The sequence below is a fragment of the Danio rerio genome, chromosome 3 (genome assembly GCF_052040795.2).
Source record: "Danio rerio strain M-AB ecotype USA chromosome 3, GRCz13ab, whole genome shotgun sequence".
Taxonomy (NCBI): Eukaryota; Metazoa; Chordata; class Actinopteri; order Cypriniformes; family Danionidae; genus Danio; species Danio rerio.
Window position 1 is genome coordinate 65,780,001 of NC_141023.1, and position 12,626 is coordinate 65,792,626.

The following is a 12,626-nucleotide window of genomic DNA, read 5'->3' on the forward strand; positions in this document are numbered from 1 at the left end:
TGAGAACGATGACATGTACTGACACATGCTTAAGTCATGCTTCTCAGTGTTGGAAAACGTGGCATGCGTTTGCTAAGACTCAACATGTAGGCACGCTGTTCAATGTCATGCAAGTGGAATCTGAAACATCAGTGTGTTGTGAAGCATGATCCTGAGTGTGTTGTGAAGCGTGACATGAGTGTGTTGAGACATGTTTAGAAATAATGCACAGAGGACTGATATTTTTGACACAAACTACTTTAAAATCCTACGCACTTTTAGTTTTGTTCTTATATTATATTATATTATATTATATTATATTATATTATATTATATTATATTTTAAATATTTTTGTATTATATTTTATTATATTTTTATAATATATTATATTATATTTTATTACATTTTTATACTATATTATATTTTATTATATTTTTATATTATATTATATTACATTATATTATATTATATTTTATATTATTTTATATTATATTTTATTATATTTTTATATTATATTATTATAACATTTTAATAATATATTATTTTTTATTATATTTTATGATATTACATTATATTTTTATACTATATTATATTATATTTTTAAATTATATTATATTATATTGTATAATATTATATTAATTTATATTTTTATACTATATCATATTTTATTTTATTATATTTTTATTTTTATATTATATTATATTTTTATATTATTTTATATTTAAATTTTTTTATATTTTATATATTTATATTATATTTTATTATGTTTTTATATTATATTATATTATAATTTTTTATATTATATTATATCATATTATATTTCTATATTAAATTATATTATATTATATTTTTAATATTATTTTATAATATTTTTATATTATATTATATCATTTTTTATATTATATTTTATTATATTTTATATTATATTATATTTTTATAACATTTTAATATTATATTACTTTTTTTATTATATTTAATGATAATACATTATATTTTTATATTATTTATAATATATTTTTATACTATATTATATTATATTTTTATATTATATTATATTATATTTTTATACTATATTATATTTTATTTTATTATATTTTATTTTATATTATATTATATTTTTATATTATTTTATATTTTAATTGTTTATATTTTTATATTATATTTTATTATGTTTTTATATTATATTATATTTTTTATATTATATTATATTATTTTATATTAAATTATATTATATTATATTTTTCATATTATTTTATTATTTTTTATATTATATTATATTATATTATATTATATTATATTATATTATATTATATTACTTCAGAAGACGTCATTCATTCATTAAATAGATGCATGTGTGTTTTAGGAGTTCGCCTGCTCATTTAGCCATCATATACAGTCATGTGAAAAACTTTGTAGCCCCTATAATATTCCAATTAAAAAAAATGATCTGATCTTTTTCAGGTCTTAAAAAGTGCATAATAAGATCAACAAAGCTTTTTTTATTACGTCCCGATTAAAAAAACAACAACATGAAATTCAATAGGATGTGCTAACTTTTTCACGGGACTGTCCTAATGGCAGCTGTTCTGTCTTTTGACATGTTTATGTTCAGGAATAAAGCCAGTCGAATAGATCTGCATTCTGCTAATGAATAAAGTTTGTTGCATTAATACAGGACTCAGCTGACTGTGTTCGCATTTGATGCTTCCATTTTAAAAGTGGGTCATCCGATGATTATTTATTATGAGGTTGATTTGTGCAATACATCAGCAGCGACTCTGAAAACACCTGGAGAATGAAATCCATTGTTGACGCATGAAACCCACAGTGAGCTCTCCAGAGAGACAGAGAGGCTGACACAGCTGAGATCTGCAGATGTGCAACAAACACGCACAATAGTATACATGGTTTACAAGGACACTAAAATACACAATGCATTTAATACTGCAGAAACTGCTTATTATGTACACTCACCGGCCACTTTATTAGGTACACCTTACTAGTAGCGGGTTGGACCCCCTTTTGCCTTCAGAACTGCCTTAATCCTTTGTGGCACAGATTCAACAAGGAACTGGAAATATTCCTCAGAGGTTTTGCTCCATATTGACATGATAGCATCACGCAGTTGCTACAGATTTGTCGGCTGCACATCCATGATCAGGATCTCTCGTTCCACCACATCCCAAAGCTGCTCTATTGGATTGAGATCTGGTGACTGTGGAAGCCATTTGAGTACAGTGAACTCATTGTCATGTCCTGCTGGAAGTAGTCATCAGTAGATGGAGACACTGTGCTCATAAAGGGATGGACATGGTCAGCAGCAATACTCAGGTAGGCTGTGGCGTTGATGCTCAATTAGTACTAATGATGCCAAAGTGTGCCAAGAAAATCTCCCCCACACCATTACACCACCACCACCAGCCTGAACCTCTGATACAAGGCAGGATGGATCCATGCTTTCATGTTGTTGACGCCAAATTCTGAGCCGAGCATCCAAATGTGTCAGCAGAAATGGAGACTCAGAGCAGCAACGTTTCTCCAATCTTCTATTGTCCAGTTTTGGTGAGTCTGTGTGAATTGTAGCCTCAGTTTCCTGTTCTTAGCTGACAGGAGCGGCACCCGGTGTGCTCTTCTGCTGCTGTAGCCCATCCGCCTCAAGGTTGGACGTGTTGTGTGTTCAGAGATGCTCTTCTGTAGACCTCGGTTGTATCGAGTGCTTATTTGAGTCACTGTTGCCTTTCAATCAGCTGGAGCCAGTCTGGCCATTCTCCTCTAACTTTGGCATCAACAAGGTATTTGCGCCCACAGAACTGTCCCTCACTGGTTATTCTTTCGCTTTTAGACGATTCTCTGTAAACCCTAGAGATGGTTGTGCGTGAACATCCCAGTAGATCAGCAGTTTCTGAAATACTCAGACCATCCGAAGTCACTTAAATCCCCTTTCTTTCCCATTCTGATGCTCGCTTTGAACTGCAGCAGATCGTCTTGACCACGTCTACACGCCTAAATGCATCAAGTTGCTGCCATGTGATTGGATGACTAGAAATTTGCAATAATGAGCAGGTGGACAGGTGTACCTAATAAAGTGGCCGGTGAGTGTAAGTCTACCCCTATCCCTAAACCCAACCCTCACATCAAATCAATGGCAAATCTAATTTTGGAAAGACCTTGTTAAGTATGATTTTTAAGTGATTTGTATTACAGGGACATGATGTGTGTCCCTGTAAACCAGCTTAATAGAGTACAACTAGGTGATACCCATCTCATTATACAACTTTGTGTCCCTGTAAACCACATTAACCTGCACAAACACATACACACACCTGTTCCTATATATAATGATGTTTCTACTATATAAACCGTACATTCTCTCCCCTCCCACAGCTGTTCCCCTATACCCAACCCTCACAGGACACCATCTACACTTTTATATTTTCCAAACACTTCAATCTGTCTGACTTATGAGCATGTTTACCTGTGAAGATCTCAAATTTAGTCCCCAATGTGATGTCAAGTCCCCATGAGTCTGTGTTTATTCAGGTGTAAGACCACACTGGCATATAAAAACAAGCACACACACACACACACACACACACACACACACACACACACACACACACACACACACACTTGTGCGTCTCTGAGCTTACCGGATGACGTCTTTGTGTCCGTTGCGAGCGGCGAGGTGTAGAGGAGTGTTACAGTTGGAGTCGGACGCGTCTCTCCGATCGCCCTCTAACAGAGATGCCACCATATTACTGCTCAACAACAGCTGAGCTACCTGCACAACACACACACACACACACACCCATGAAAAATGACCTATCATATATATTTATATATATATATGATATTTTCCGTCAAATATTTCACTTTTAGTTTTGAAATACTTCAAATATTTCCCCGGTGAGGTTTAACAGAACGAGGACATTTTTCAAAGTATCTCCTTTTGCATGTTTCTACTTATTTCTTTGTTTGGCTGAAATTAATATTTTATAAAACACACACGAACTGACAGATGTACGTGCACACATACACACAGACACACACACACAAATAGCTGCACACAAACACACACACACACATAGACATACACACAAATAGCTGCACACAAACACACACATAGACATACACACAAACACACCCACATACATTTATATAAACACACTTACATACACACACACACACACACACACACACACACACACACACACACACACAAACGACAGACACACGCACAAACATAGATGCACACAACACACACACATATACAGACAGACATAAACACACACCTACACACAAACACACATGCACACATAGCTGCACACACACACACATGCACAGACAGACACACACACACACAAACAAACGACAGACACACACGCACACACATAGATGCACACATTACACACAGATACACATAAACACACACACACACACACACACACACACACACACACACACACACACAAACACACCTAGCTGCACACAACACGCATATACATAGACACACAAACACACACACACATGCACACACAAACACACTCATAGATGCACACACACATAAACACCCTCACACACACATAGATAGACACACACCCATATACATGCACACAACACACACGCACACATACACACAGAGATGCACAAACAGACGCACACACACAAACATACATATACGACAGATACACACGCGCACACACACACACACACACACACACACACATGGCTCATGGGAAGGTAATGTTGTCTCTGGGGTTTCGCAGGTGAGGATGAGCTCATGTTAATGTGTGTCTCAGTCCCCATCAACACCCAAAAACATCTGCGCCACTGGACTGGAGTCACACAGACACACACACACACACACACACACACACACACACACGTCTCACTGCATCCTTGAGGTTGAGGGTCTGATGTGCTCTCGAGACAGAGCGAAGTGAAGTGGATGTCAAAAACATCCGGTCAAGCACAAGCTCTGACTGGTCAGATGCATCTCCTCTACTCTGATAGGTCAGAAGACTGTACTCTCTTCTGACTGGTCAGATCGCTCTACTTTGCTCTGGTTGGTCAGATGGTACTGTTTGACTCTGATTGGTCAGATGGTTCTACTCTGCTCTGACTGGCCGGATGTCTCTCCTGTACTCTGATAGGTAAGATGACTCTACTCTTCTGTGATTGGTCAGATGCTTCTACTCGGCTCTTATTGGCCAGACGACTCTGCTCCGATTAGTCAGATGCATCTCCTTTACTCTGATAGGTCAGAAGACTGTCCTCTGCTCTGATTGGTCAGATCGCTCTACTCAGCTCTTATTGGTCAGACGACTCTGCTCTGATTGGTCAGATGCATCTCCTCTGATAGGTCAGAAGACTGTACTCTCCTCGGATTGGTCAGATAGCTCTACTTTGCTCTGGTTGGTCAGATGGTACTGTTTGACTCTGATTGGTCGGATGGTTCCACTCTGCCCTGATTGGCCGGATGTATCTCCTGTTCTCTGATAGGTAAGATGACTCTACTCTTCTGTGATTGGTCAGATGCTTCTACTCAGCTCTTATTGGCCAGACGACTCTGCTCTGATTAGTCAGATGCATCTCCTTTACTCTGATAGGTCAGAAGACTGTACTCTGCTCTGATTGGTCAGATCGCTCTACTTTGCTCTGGTTGGTCAGATGGTACAGTTTGACTCTGATTGGTCGGATGACTCTGCTGTACTCTGATAGGTAAGATGACTCTACTCTTCTGTGATTGGTCAGATGCTTCTACTCGGCTCTTATTGGCCAGACGACTCTGCTCTGATTGGTCAGATGTATCTCCTCTACTCTGATAGGTCAGAAGACTGTGCTCTCCTCTGACTGGTCAGATCACTCTACTTTCCTCTGGGTGTTCAGATGGTACTGTTTGACTCTGATTGGTCAGATGGTTCTACTCTGCTCTGATTGGCCGGATGTCTCTCCTGTACTCTGATAGGTAAGATGACTCTACTCTTCTGTGATTGGTCAGATGCTTCTACTCGGCTCTTATTGGCCAGACGACTCTGCTCCAATTAGTCAGATGCATCTCCTTTACTCTGATAGGTCAGAGGACTGTCCTCTGCTCTGATTGGTCAGATCGCTCTACTCAGCTCCTATTGGTCAGACGACTCTGCTCTGATGGGTCAGATGCATCTCCTCTACTCTGATAGGTCAGAAGACTGTACTCTCCTCTGATTGGTCAGATAGCTCTACTTTGCTCTGGTTGGTCAGATGGTACTGTTTGACTCTGATTGGTCAGATGGTTCTACTCTGCTCTGATTGGCCGGATGTCTCTCCTGTACTCTGATAGGTAAGATGACTCTACTCTTCTGTGATTGGTCAGATGGTTCTATTCAGCTCTTATTGGTCAGATGACTCTGCTCTGATTGGTCAGATGCATCTCCTTTACTCTGATAGGTCAGAAGACTGTACTCTCCTCTGATTGGTCAGATCGTTCTACTTTGCTCTGGTTGGTCAGATGGTACTGTTTGACTCTGATTGGTCAGATGGTTCTACTCTGCTTTGATTGGTCAGATGTCTCTACTGTACTCTAATAGGTAAGATGACTCTTCTGTGATTGGTCAGATGCTTCTACTCAGCTCTTATTGGTCAGATGACTGTACTCTGATTGGTCAGATGTATCTCTTCTACTCTGATAGGTCAGAAGACTGTACTCTCCTCTGATTGGTCAGATCGCTCTACTCTGCTCTGATTGGTCGGATGTCTCTCCTGTACTCTGATAGGTAAGATGACTCTACTCTTCTGTGATTGGTCAGATGCTTCTACTCAGCTCTTATTGGTCAGATGACTCTGCTCTGATTGGTCAGATGGCTCTAATCTGCTCTGATTGGTTAGATGGCTTGGTCGGATGGCTCTTCTTTGCTCTGATTGGTTAAATGACTCTTCTCTGCTCTGAATGGCCTAGTCTTTTGTGACTGATCTGGTGGTTCTACTCTTCTCCGATTGGCCAGATAGCCCAGTCTGTTGTGACTGGTCAACAGGCATTGCTGCGTCAGGAACCAAACATCCATTAATCAAACTGGATTTCAGCACTTTAAAACCATCTAACAGTTCTCTACAGGGAATAAAGTTTGCGTCCGACTATTTGTAACTCAGTAAACAATGACTTTCTTGACTGTTTTATATAAATCGATCCCAGATCACGCTGAAGACCTGCATCCTCACTGCTCTACATCTAAACACACATGATGAAGGAACATTTTGGATTTCTTCAGCATCAGCTTTGAGTCAAGTGTGAAAGATATCGACCAGTTGCTTCAGCCGCGCCCTGACGTACTGAGGAATACAGCAGCTGATTAAATACCACACACACACACACACACACACACACACACACACACACACACACACACACACACACACACACACACACACACACACACACACACACACACACTGCCATTAAAGTCACACCTCAAAAAGGTCTAAACACACAGCTGCACTGAAATCACACACCGCTGGGCATGTGTGTGTGTGTGTGTGTGTGTGTGCATCAGAACATGTAAAAGAAAGCAGCAACTGCAATCGGAGCTCATATTCACTGAGTAAACGAATGACATACAAAGGCAAACAGGAACAACGGCAGAAATCAGTCAGAGCACAGAGAGAGAGAGAGAGAGAGAGAGAGAGAGAGAGAGAGAGAGAGAGAGACAGGAGGAAATATAGGGCTCTATTTTGACGGTCCATGCGCACAGCGCAAAACGCAGGGCGCAAACGCTTTCAGGGCGTGTCAGAACGCGTTTTTGCTAATTTACGGATGGGAAAACCTGCTTTGCGCCGTGGCACATGGTCTAAAAGGGTTGAGTTTATTTTCTTAATGAGTTATAGGTGTGTTTTGAGAATAAACCAATCAGAGTCTCATCTCCCATTCCCTTTAAGAGCCAGCTGCGTCACGCCAAGAGCGCATTCACTATTTACAGGACGCAAAGTAAGTCTAAGTGGAGAAAATGAGCATTTCACAAGCAAACAGTTAACAGAAAACTGTTAAACAGAGCATCTACTGCGTGAAAATGAGAGATAATGGATCACTTTCACATTTGCTCTTGCATAGGGAAACCTTTACACACAGACATCAATTAGTCTATAAATAATTTATTTCGTTTGTTAAGCGCAAAGGTTTGTTTCAAAACTATTTCTAAATTCAGTTCTAATTTCCAGCAAACGAATAAATGAACAATAATAATGAAGTGTGCTCAAAAACCTGAGTTATTTCCAAATACACCTGCCATGCCCCATATGGTCTAAAACCTGACAGGGGGACAAATCTAAGCTTGTTTTTAATAAAACAAATATAAATATGGATATAATAAATAATACTGCTAATAATAATAACATTATACAGAAGCAAATTGTTCTGAATGAACTGAAAAAGCCTCCCGAGATGAAGAAGACATAAAAGCAGTGATTTTTCATATTTATGTAGGCTAGAAAATAATATGTTTTGTAATATTTTAATCCTTTATATTTATATTCTATATCTATTCTTATTATATCCTATATATATCCTTAATATTTACATTCTTTCATATGTAAAGATATTTGCCTGTTGCTCTCTTGTGTGTATTAAGCAGTGTGTAAGCGAGGCGCAACTCTGCGCTGGAGTTTAGACCGGGTTTGTTTTGGTCTAATGAAAAATCTATTATAGTTTCTTAAAATAGCAACGCGCCAGCGGTCCGCCTCAGAACACCTTCCTTTCTAGAGCAGAACGCCTATGAGCGCACAAATGAGCGCTAATGCATTTGCTATTTAAACAGCGCAGCGCAACGCCTCAAAACCACTCTTGCGCCAAGCTGAAACTACCAAAAGACTATTGCGCCACGCCTTGCGCCACACTGCGCCGGATGTATGATAGGGCCCATAATGTTATTGCATACAGCTCAGTGCACTGTAGGCCTCTAGATTTTGCTTATGTGAGCTCAATATAATATGATCATGCCTTGATTTTGACTGATTTCATTAGGACAGTGCGGTCTGACTCTGCTTAGACTAAAGTGTCATCACTGAACAGAAATAATGTCCAGTATAGAATCTGAAGTCCTGCTGCAGTGGAGACGGAATGAACAAACTAAGAGCAGAACGTGTCATGTATGAGATCATCGCCATAGTGATAATGATGACATCACACGATTGAAGATAAACACTGATATTAGGACGCATCACAGCTGAAACTACTGACCTTCGCTCGGCCGAACTCACAGGCCAGATCCAGAGGAGTCTTCTTAGCCTTGTTTAACACACAGGGGTTCGACTGGTGCTGCAGCAGCATCTCCGACTGAAACACAAACACACACACACACACACACACACATACACACACACACACACACACACACACACACACACACACACACAAAGAAAGTGAAAACATTTCATGTTTGTTCATTCAAGCGACACGAATAACAGGCAGCTTATCCTTGCTCCCTCGCTAACACACACACACACACACACACACACACACACACATACACACGCACAATACAAACCCATCTGGGGTCACTTGTTGATGCCGCAATGCAGATCTCTTATTTCTGTACATTGCAGTGTGATGATGTCATGTCAGATCATTCACAGGTGCTGTGAACACACACACACACACACACACCCACACTGCCGAGTGCGTTTCTGCTGGGCTGGGCTTATGGTACAAAATGTAAAAACCAAGTGAAACTGGAAAGATTGGAAAAGTAAAAACAAACAAAACAGTGTGTGTGTGTGTGTGTGTGTGTGTGTGTCTTGTTGTAGAACAGCTTAACTGGATCATTTCTTTTAGATGATTTTTTAAAGTACATCCAGATACCAGCAATGTTTCAACCATCGTCGAACGGGTCTCAACAATAAGAACTGCCTGATGGCCCGGGGCCAGCATACGAAATGCTAGAGGCACCTACCCAGACAGGATGGCTACTGGTCCGATCTGCCTCGTCACTAAAGTTCAATTTGGCTGCGACTGTTTTTCAATTGCGTCCAAATACAATCTTGAGGCGCTTTCACACCAAGACGTTTGTTTCGTTTCCCAGTAAGCGTGGTTCGTTTGGTATATGTGAATCCTGCAATCGGAACCGCATTAAATCAATCGCTCCGAGATCGCCCGAATGAGGTGGTCTGGGCTCGATTGAAACAAACTTCAGAGCGAATCGACTGTAGTGTGAAAGATCCAATGAACTAAGGGCGTACTCACACTAGGGCTGTAACGATACACCAAACCCACGATTCGATTCGTATCACGATTTTTTTTTTTGTGTTGGGTGGGGAAAAAAAGATTTTTAAAACTATTTTTTTATTAAATAAAATTATATCATTTTTGTTTTCTTTGTAACAAAATACTTTTGTAAAACCAAACAGAACTAAACTCCATTGTGTAGATGGTTCAAGCATGTTAAAAATTCTTTTTCAATCAAGTTCTCTTACATAGAAAAAGTAAATTAAATGGCTACTAGGGATGCTCATTTCGGTTAATTTTTCTAACAGACAACCGCCGCTGATTAATCAGTTATTATAATAACGGTTAACTGGTCAGATTACTATTAATTTTATATTAAACAAATTGACGTGTCTATGTTGTGTCTGACACATTAAATTTTGCATTTTAAAATAGGCTACTGATTTATTTTTAAATGCTAGCATATTAATAACAGAACAGAACAACAGAGCATCTTCACGCACCTGCAGTGTTTAGCACAGAAGAGCAGAATAATCTAAATAAAATGAATAAAATAAATAGGACTGCCCTAAATTATTTTCATTTAAATAATTAATTTATATTACAAAACGAAAATACTGACTGATTCTTTTTAACAACCGGCATAGGCTGTTTTTTTCCAATCACGTTTTTTCCGTCAAATAAAAATCGCAGACTTCCTCAAATTGCCCGCTCCACGGAAAATATGCATTAATTTAATGCCCCGCTGTTATTATTATAATAACAAAACCTTTTACATTTTAATAGAAATCATTATTTTAAAGAATAAGTCCTGATGGTTTCCTCTCTCTCCCTCGCGGTTCAAGTGCGCGTGCTGCGTGATGAAAAGACAACAACAACGCGCGCATATGTAGACTTTTTGTAAACAGCTGTTTTGTAACTAGTTTTGTTGTTTAAATATGCTATTGCATTAATGTGCATACATGCTTTATAAGCCGAAAACAAGGCGCATCTCACTGCCTTTATGTTGACAAGGAAAAAAGAAGAGAAGAGGCGTGGCCCTCTTATGAAACGACTGAATCAGCTGGGTATCAATTGTGCATAAGTGTTGCTGTCTGTGTTGTTACAATTGTAATATTTAATGCTATTGTTATATTCAAGATTTGTACATTCATACAGCTCTGGATAACTTAAAACAGCGATTAGACCTTCAGAGCGGCATGTGTCCTGAAGTAAAGCGAAACGGCTATAAATTTCCAGCAAGATAGAGGGATTATAACCAGAGTCCTATACCTTTATCTATAAATAAAGTATAACTATAGAAACTGTGTTCATCTTAACTGAAAGCTTCGTCCTGTTTCCTGGCCTCACACATCGCGCTGTCAGTCAGCACGTAACGTTAACTCCCAAAGGGTTAAACAGAAAGTGCACAGCACGGTTACAGAAAGGTTTCCTCTGCAGAGGAGTCGGGGCATCTGGTGAACGCCCATCCCTCTCTGCGCAGCCACATTAACAACAATGCTTTGACAGCACTGGCAATGTTTCTGCCGTTGTCGGTTGTCAAGAGGGGTTAAGTTGGTTTTGTTTTTGATATTCCTGACACATTCAGACAGTCCCTTACTAAGAGCTCCGTGCGAGCTCTCCCTGTTAAACGCTAACTGCGAGGGCTTAAACGGAGCAGTGCTCGTAATGTCGAGCGGAAAAAAAAGTGTTTCCTCACGTTCTTCTTCAACTAGCTCAACTTTTGCAGGCAGGCGTGACGTTATTGGAAAGGTAGTCACGGGGTGTGTCGCGATTCTCCCTTATCACACCGCGACACAGGATCGTAGATCTGAGTGTCACGATTTCGATTTTATATCGTGTATCGTTACAGCCCTAACTCACACTATGTACAGTTGCCTTGAACCGGTCCGAAACACGCTTGTCCCCCCTCCCATCTCACCCGACGGCCTGCACTCACATTGCATTTGAGCTTGAGCATGCTTCAATCAATGTGTTGTTCAGTTCACTCGCTCAGCACAGTGGAGATTTCTCTAGTTACATCACTTTAGTCTTTGGGATGCAGTGACACGCAGTCAAATATTCCGCCGAACAGATCCACAACTTTTGGCGCTTATAAACAATCATAAAGCCCTCAAGCTGCAGGAATTAGGAGGTTTGCTGAAGGTCCAGTGAAGGGTTTGTGTCTTTAATAATCTACGACAGTTTGCGTTCATTGAAAACAGTAAGAATGATTAATAAATCCGTATTAAACAGTCCCCTAAAAGTCACGTCTCGTCTTCAGTTTCAGGCTCAGGTGCGCTTTACACTATAAGCGTACCGCACCAATGCCCAAGTGAACCGCGCTCTGTCACACCTCCTCTAACACGGTCGGGGACGGCCAAGTGAACCACACCTGAGCCTGAGCACGTTTCGGATAGCATAGTGTGAGTGCACCCTAACAAACCAGGTTATATCACAGTGTATTATGATTGG

The 12,626-nt window shown here is 39.5% G+C and overlaps 1 protein-coding gene across 16 annotated transcripts in view; it reads right to left on the reverse strand.

Annotated features, from left to right (window-relative positions):
• Positions 1-12,626, reverse strand: part of caskin2b (CASK interacting protein 2b) — a 121,884-nt gene that overhangs the window by 33,160 nt on the left and 76,098 nt on the right. For 8 of the 16 annotated variants that reach the window (XM_087245358.1, XM_087245356.1, XM_087245354.1 and 5 more), the window contains exons 6-7: positions 9,189-9,284; positions 3,631-3,761 (exon numbers count right to left, since the gene is read on the reverse strand). In XM_087245358.1, coding sequence (XP_087101484.1) covers positions 3,631-3,761; positions 9,189-9,284 — 227 coding nt within the window. Of the gene's footprint in view, positions 1-3,630; positions 3,762-9,184; positions 9,285-12,626 lie in introns of all 16 variants that reach the window. The other 8 variants (XM_087245359.1, XM_087245357.1, XM_087245355.1 and 5 more) reach the window with 1 other exon arrangement.